The 8,070-nt window shown below is 37.1% G+C and overlaps 2 protein-coding genes and 1 pseudogene across 6 annotated transcripts; 2 read left to right on the top strand and 1 right to left on the bottom strand.

The window, feature by feature from the left end:
• Positions 1–286: 286 nt before the first annotated feature.
• Positions 287–2,897, top strand: LOC8264211 (seed biotin-containing protein SBP65). 5 transcript variants are annotated; one of them, XM_048376562.1, is made up of 2 exons: positions 287–1,561; positions 2,440–2,897. In XM_048376562.1, the coding sequence occupies exons 1-2, from the start codon at positions 410–412 to the stop codon at positions 2,602–2,604; spliced, it is 1,317 nt and encodes a 438-aa protein (XP_048232519.1). In that variant the 5' UTR covers positions 287–409; the 3' UTR covers positions 2,605–2,897. The 5 variants fall into 5 exon arrangements, with proteins under 5 accessions (XP_048232519.1, XP_015578430.1, XP_048232520.1 ...); XM_015722944.3 differs by lacking the exon at positions 2,440–2,897 and adding an exon at positions 1,984–2,236; XM_048376563.1 differs by lacking the exon at positions 2,440–2,897 and adding an exon at positions 1,974–2,236.
• Positions 2,898–3,046: 149 nt separating this feature from the next.
• Positions 3,047–4,854, top strand: LOC8264212 (phospholipase A1-IIgamma). The gene is made up of 2 exons (XM_002525081.4): positions 3,047–3,973; positions 4,060–4,854. Exons 1-2 carry the CDS (start codon positions 3,386–3,388, stop codon positions 4,666–4,668), a joined length of 1,197 nt encoding a protein of 398 aa, XP_002525127.2. The 5' UTR covers positions 3,047–3,385; the 3' UTR covers positions 4,669–4,854.
• Positions 4,855–6,044: 1,190 nt separating this feature from the next.
• On the bottom strand, positions 6,045–7,460 carry LOC8264213 (annotated as a pseudogene).
• Positions 7,461–8,070: the final 610 nt, after the last annotated feature.

The following is an 8,070-nucleotide window of genomic DNA, read 5'->3' as shown; positions in this document are numbered from 1 at the left end:
TTCAGTAATATTCTGACTTCTATTTCATCAATTACGTTATCACTCTTGCATCTTATCCATTACATGCTCTCATTAACACGTGGCTTGATTTCTATATCTCCACGTGAGGTATCACACAAGTCCTCAAGCCCATTCCATGAGGTTTGATAGCTGACTCAGATCTCTTTGGTTCCAAAACTATACCACGTACATAAGAGCATCCGACACATGTCCGCTCTTGCTCATGCACACATACACGTTCACTTCTTTCCCAAACCGCCATTGGCCTCCTCCTTTAAACCCGTCTCATCTCCACTGCGAGTACTTAAAACACAATCTTTGGAACACCGTCAGAGCAGAGAAGAAGAAGAAGGAAAAAGAAAAATCCACTTCGAGAAATCCAGAAAATACCCTAGAGAGAAGAAGAAAAATGGCATCTGAGCAATCAAGAAGAGAGAACACAACCAGTGAGAGAAAGGTTCATTTAGAGAAAGATAGAGTTCCTAAAATGACTCTTCATTTCGAGTCTTTGGTGACTGAGAAACCAACAGAAACTACTCAAGGGAGTGAGGGGAGTACTACTGCTAGTACAAACGCGGTTGGTGAAGCTGACAGGCCTGAGAAAGCAGGAGAAGGGAATGGGACGGGTGCTCAATTTGAGTCTCTTGCTGATAAAGTCAAAAGCAAAGAGGATGCTCCTAGTGATCAAGAACAAGGAAGGAATTATACTGTTGGAAAATTTGAAGCGAGTGGTGAAGGAGAGAAAGGGTCTAATAAGGAAGGCAAAGAAGAGAAAAAGGAAAACAAAGAGCAACCTTCTTTGGAAGAAATATCAAAGCTTAGACAAACAGCACAGCAAAATTCCATGGAGGCTATTAAGGCTGCACAAGAGAGATATGAGAAGGCTAAAGAAAAGGCAAATCAAGGTTTAAGTGTTGCAGCTGAGTATGCTAAAGAGAAAGGTGCACAATCAAAAGAAGGTGCTCAAAATATAGAAGAGAAGGCAGCACAGACTACAGATACGGTTAAAGAAAAAGGTGCAAAAGCAAAAGACACTGTTCTTGAAGGTGCTCAGAGGACAACCCAACTTGTTGCAGAGGGAGGAGCAAAGACAAAAGATACAGTTCTTGAAGGAGCTCAAAAAACTTCACAGTATGCTGCAGAGAAAGGAAAAGAGGCTAAAGATACTGCGGCGGAAATGGGTCAACAAACAAAGGAGAAAGTGGTGGGTGCAAGCAAGACTGCCAAAGATTATGCGGCCACGGCTAAAGATGTGACGATGGAGAAAACTAAGGAGGCAGCTCATTATGCTGGGGAAGTGGCTGCCGACGTGAAGGACAAGGCTGCAGTGGCTGGTTGGACAGCAGTGCATTATACCACGGAGAAGGCAGTGGAGGGGACAAAGGCGGCAGCAGGAGCTGTTGGAGCAGTGACGGAGAAAGCTGCAGCGGTTGCAGTCAAGCCTTTCAGTGCTGCTAAGCAGGTTGCTGCGTCCACCGGTGAGAGCATGAAGGACTATACTGCTAGGAAGAAAGAGGAGGCTGAGAGAGAACTTGAAGCCAGGAAAGCTGCAGAGAAAGAGGTACATCTTACTAGAAAATATGTCATCAAATTTGAATCTTTTAGTACCTTCATTCCCTTTTCTTTCTTTTTTTTTTCTTTTTGGTTTCTTGAAGAGGAGTTCTGTGAACATTTCTTTTCTTGGTTTTCACAGTTTCCATTGTGATAGGAACATAATGTTCTGGTCTCAATCATTTTGCACATCTCATTACGGTCTTGGAGTCAATACCAAGTTAATCTTATGGTGATAGTTTCAATGATATAAAATTCGAATATGTGAAGTCAGCAACATGTAATGTGCATCCAATTACTATCTTAGTTTGTTATTCCGATCTGGTATATATTTATATTTGTTTAATGAGTTGGGATTACAACTGACCAGAAATTTGAGGGGCCTGAAAAGCGCTTAAGTTTTATAATTAACTACATGCTAGCATCATGCAGGTTCTCCAATCTACAAGGAACATTGATGATGCTAGAGAATGATGGAGAAATTGATAGCTTCACCTATCAATGGCAAACTTCCAATGAAATTCTAAGTTTATATAACTGCATTCTTGAACTTGCTTTTTGTCTTTTCAAGTTGAACATGTAAAATAAGGACTTCTTATATGTTGCAATATTAGCCTTTTGCAACTTTTTGACTTCAATATGTTTGTTTATGTTAATTAATGAAGTATTGATCCTTTTCTTGAGAGCCAAAAACTTTACCAATAATTGCGCCTCGTGTGCTCGCTTAAGGGTAAGAGAGCCAGACGGGAGTTGATGCCATAATTCCTATTGCAATGTTTTATTTTTCTGTATTAAAATGGGCATTACATTTATGTTGCCTAATTGAGGATAATGAGAAGAGTTTCCAGGGTGGAGATTTCAAAGAAGAATCACAGATTCATGCAACAGGAGGAGAAGCGAAAGGCAAGGGAACATCAACAAAATCCTCAACTGAAAGCTTCGCCGAAAAAGTTTTCCCAGAAATCTCAGAAGGAGAAGAAGAGCAGCAGCAGCAGCAGCAGCAGCAACAAAAGGGAGGCAGCAGCTTGCTCGGTGCCATTGGCGAAACTATAGCCGAGATTGCTCAGACAACCAAAGAGCTTGTTTTGGGACAGGACCAACCTAGAGGATTTGAGAGCGCTAGTTATGAATCAAGCGAGCAAGAACATGATGAAAGCAGAGGATGAGAACTAGTGTGGTTGAGATTTTATTTTCATGAAGATTTTGGTTATGTCTTGGCTTTGTCTATTGAGCTCGACGTGGGTAGATGGCCTTGTTTTGCTAGTTGTTTGGAGTGTAAAATAAATCTCAACAGTTCTATATTCAGTTCATAATAATACATGCCAACTATACTCGGTTGTTGATAATGTTGTTGTTTTCTTACCATACAGACATTATGTTGCTTGGTATTTACTCGGTTGATAATAAATTAGGACATTAGTTTGTTCAGTTCATAAGCATGCTTAGTGATTAATACTTGCGATTTCGGCTGTTTTGTCGCCATGTGCGGTAATGACAGTTGAGTTGGTTGAGCAGGTTGAGCAGGTTGCAGAACTTTTGGAACGAATGCAGAAATGGAGGTGAGTGGAGAAAGTAGGACTTCAAACATCATATATGATATGTCAGAATCGAGTTCGATGGTTGCCCACCTGCGCTCTACTTCAATTGGCTCTTCCTTTTGGCAATTGCCTTGTCTGATATTAGCACCAACTGCGACGGATATTAGGGAGGCTTAAAATGCATGATGGCAATGAAGGCAGAAATCCTTGAAGTGGGCAGCACTAATTCTATTTAAACTGCCAATAATGAGCGTTAACTAACCTAAACATCGAAGACAGGTTTTGCCTGAGGAGAGATGTCTGTAGAAGACATTGCTAAAAGATGGAAGCTGCTGAGCGGGCAACAAAAGTGGGAGGGCCTCCTTGACCCTCTAGACCTTGACCTCCGTCGGTACCTCATCCACTATGGTGAGATGGCTCAAGCTACCTATGACACTTTCATTATGGAAAAAGTGTCGAAGTATGCAGGGGACAGTCGATATTCAATGAAAAATCTGTTTTCTGAGGTCGGTCTAGTCTTGAACAATCCATTTGTTTACCAACCTGTCAAGTACTTGTATGCTACCTCCAAAATTGACGTCCCAGAAAGTTTTATTTTAAAGCCATTATCAAGGGATGCCTGGAATAGGGAATCGAATTGGATTGGATACATAGCAGTAGCCACCGATCAGGGAAAGCAGGCTTTAGGCAGGAGGGATATAACAATTGCATGGAGAGGAACAATCCAGCCTCTTGAATGGATTAAAGATTTTGATTTTCCACTGACGTCTGCTTCTGATATTGTCGGAGTAGAAAAAGATGCTCAAGTTCATCAAGGATTTCTTTCAATTTATACATCGGACAATCCCCAGTCACAGTTTAACAAAACTAGTGTCAGGGAGCAGGTAACGGTAGCTGAATACCCATACTCAAAATTACATATAAACAAACATCTGAAATAAACTAAACCTAATTCTATGTCTACTGTCAGATTTTCGAGACACTGAAGGAGCTGGTGGATAAGTATGAGAATGAGGACATCAGCGTGACTGTAACAGGGCACAGTTTAGGTGCAGCACTTGCAACTCTTAGCGCAGTTGATATTGTAGCCAATGGGTTGAACAGGAGCGATGATCAAGCCAGCAAGGCCTGTCCTGTCACAGCCTTTGTCTTCGCCTGCCCACGCACGGGGGATCGAGCATTTAGAGAAGTCTCCGATTCCTTCAGTGATCTTCGTATCCTCCGGGTGACAAATACTCCTGATATAATACCCAAAGTTCCACCATTAGCGATAGGTTATAGAGACGTTGGACAAAATCTAGAACTCGACAGCCGAAAATCTACGTACCTGAAGCCTACAGGAGCATTCATAACTTGGCATAATTTGGAGGCATATATGCATTGTATTGCAGGAACACAAGGGGGAAAACCCGATTTTCATTTAGAAGTGAACAGAGATATTGCATTAGTGAATAAGAAATTGAATAGTTTGAAGGATATATATTTGGTGCCCAGCGCTTGGTGGCAAGAGAAACACAAAGGGATGGTTCAACAGGAGGATGGCTCTTGGAAGCTAGATGATCATGAAGATGATGCTTAAGATGCCTACTATGCTAAAAAGGAGCACCACCTTAGATATCTAAAAATTGGATTTTTCTTTTTTAAAAGAATCTTACGAATCATGCATGTTTGGTTACTGATTAATAACTATGAGAAAGACAATGTGGTGTTAATATTTTCTTATATATTGTAATAAAATTGATGCTGGGGTACAGTGTTTATATAACTTTCTGTGAAATAATTTTGGATTAAGTTGCTAATCCTGTGCTGATACTGTCTGTATATAGCTTGAATCAAATTTTAGATCTCTTTTCTTTATTTTCTGTAGTGTAAAGGATTACTACTTTTCCATTTCAAAAGATAATCCTTTTGCTCTCTTTGGATTGTTGAGAATCTTAATTCTTTTATTTTTGCTAATTTTAGTTAATCTTATTCATGCTGTAAATCTTTCTTTCTCCTTTTCTTTTCTAATTATCAGATCATTCTTCTGTTTGATAAAAGGTTAGAGGTGAGGATATGATCCGAGAAGAGAAATTCAACTGTTGACCAAACAAATATGTCTAGCTAACAATCTTTTCTAGAAATAATCTAGTCATTTGACGGAATTACGATTCTTCGAGTGAAAATGACACAAAGTGTTAATATTAATTTGCTCGACATATTGTTACAACCTGATTAAGCAAAGCTAAGCTTGGAAAGAATGTTACTGAAGCAATGATGCGAGATTTCATTAAAGGCTGAAACTTGAAGCTTGCTTGGAAGCTTGTCGCAGATGTCTGGGCATGATAAAAGAATGTTAGACCCTAGTGTGCACCCAGAGTTGAGCTTGGAAAGAATCCGGATCAATTCATGCTTACTGGACGGTTATTAGATGAGCTTGGAGAACAGATGATTTAAATTTTTAGCCATCAGGATTGCACTGCTGCAGTGAAAGCTCGCATCAGACTTCAAATGAACAAGTCTTTCCTTTTGTCCTATAATCAAGGCCAATGACACCTTTTTCTTTCTCATGGGAACAGTTGTTCTTTTCCGAATTCTTTCTGTTTTCGGTTCTACTTTCTCTAATCTTCAGTGGCTCTCTTCTCCTGAATGTTATAAAGTTTCACTCTCCGGTCTACCGCAAATTCTCTAGAAGGAATATTGTGATTTTGGTAACGGATGATTTGTTTTCAACCTGATACTGCACATACGTACAAGCACATGTTTATGCTGATATAGATTTTGCTTGGGAAAGGTAAAGAAAACATGCATCTGTTTAATAATTTTCTTTTTAATTACAAGATATAATTTTTTTCTTGACAAATTAATATGGTTTAGTCAGTTATTATCGTTATATCATTAATTTACGGATGTGGAGCTTATAAAATAAAAAAGAAAATATATCATATTAATAATAATAACTTATATTATCCGAGTCCACGCCATGTTGACACTATAACAATAAAACTTAGTGGTAATATACTTAATTGTTAATGGGCAAAACTATGTGTTAAGAAAAGAAATCAGACACTTTAGATTGAGAGACAGTCAGACTACATAGACATGTATGGTTCTTTCGTAATTTCCCATGATTATAATTCACTTTATGATCTTCCCAGGCAACCTGCTTTTCTCAGCTCGAACTGTGTCTCTCATTAGTATTTCAGCATCTCTTCTTCACCATAATTATCAAGCTGCTCCTTGAATCTCAGTTTCAAGCGCTGCATCTAAATAGATCAATTGAATGTTTTATAATTGAAGTTGTTTACCAAAATTCAGAAAAGAAATTAAGTCTAACCTTAGGCCCGGAGGAGTCAAGCTTTGCATTTGAGAGAACATGAATGCCAAGAGAAACCCCTTGAAGGACAACAGGTTCTCCTTTTGGCCTGTTGGAGATATAGACCATGCTTTTTGATGATATGTCGGCCAATATAGGTTAAACCCATTGTACTGATGAGCCTCTTTCAACAGCATTTCTGCAAATTGCTTCGGACTTTTTGCGCTCTGTATGATGCAGAAAAAGAAAAATTTCGATTTTCTATTCATAACAGTAGACAATTTGTGAGGCAAAATACATCTATTCCTGTTTAATTTGTCACCTCCAAGAAAAGGACTGGAAGTTCCCTCTGCTCTTTGCCTCAGGTAGAGCATGAAGCTCCAAAACATTTGTGAGGAAAGCAACTCTGCCTGCCCTTGAACATCCCAACCATGTTCCCCCTGCTACAGCATCTCTTCCACCCAGTACATCACAGCCATTCCACCATGCCACTGGTTCTGTTGGCCTACACAAATGTGTATATACACACACACACACAGCCAGTTAGTTACTACACCCGCGCCAGCACATCACAGGAAAAGTTGAAACGAGGCATAAATCTCATAAATTACAGAACTTGCCTGTTGTGATATTCATCTCTATTATGCAAGAGAAGCAGAGGCTAGAGAGGTTGAGCTTGCCAAACGAACGCAGCTATGCACATAGCTTAGCACAATCAATTGGACGTTTAGGAGTTACAATATCACTAAACATGGCAGAATTACACTTACACAAAATGGATGACTGTAAACAGGAGAAAATTAGAAACTAAGACTTTTGTCTCTTTGTTTCCTAAGCAAAAACCAGTGGGGCAAAGGTTGTCCTAGAATGCGTGCATGCACTAAAATTTGTTTGAAATTGTTGTTAAGAAAAATTACTTTTTAATTTTTGATTTAATCCACTATTTTTTATAAGTTATTTTTATAAAATATACTATAAATATTAAAATCGTTTTATAGGAAGGAACGTAAAATATTGAATTTGATTATTCCCTTAATTAAATTATATTTCTATTGTATGTATTCATTTATTACTCTTCAAATTATATATAAGTTCTTAAATAAAAAAAATGTAGTTTCGATTTTTTTTATTAATAATATAGAATTTTTTTTTATATAGTTGTACATTTGGAATCAAATAAAATTTATGATTATAAAGAGATTATAATTTATTAAAGCTTTGAGTATTAAGATTTTTCTTTGACTTAATAGTGAATATTGTTGGTGAAATGATAGCAATTAGATATGAGATATATTAATATCTTATCATATTATATAAAAAAATGGAAATCAATACTGTAAGACAAAATATATCATAATATTTATTTTTAAAAAAATATAAATACAAATATTATTATGTTGAAAAATTTGTTTAAAATAAAATTTAAAAAATTTATAATATATATATATATATATATATATATATATATATATATATATATATATACACGCTTTATTTTTCTGAAGGTGCAAAAAAGAAAAAAAATTTATTAATTAAATTAAAATTCTAAAACTCATGTAATTATAGTATAAAATTTATATCTATTTACAACCGGTCCAATTTGAAACTGAAATTTTTAATTATTATATAGATGTTATTTCTATATAGAGTATCGTTGTAGAGAAATTTTATTATATATTTAAAATT

This window comes from Ricinus communis, chromosome 7 (genome assembly GCF_019578655.1).
Source record: "Ricinus communis isolate WT05 ecotype wild-type chromosome 7, ASM1957865v1, whole genome shotgun sequence".
NCBI lineage: Eukaryota > Viridiplantae > Streptophyta > Magnoliopsida > Malpighiales > Euphorbiaceae > Ricinus > Ricinus communis.
Note: the sequence above shows the minus strand (reverse complement) of the source record. Positions and strands in the feature narration are given on the sequence as shown.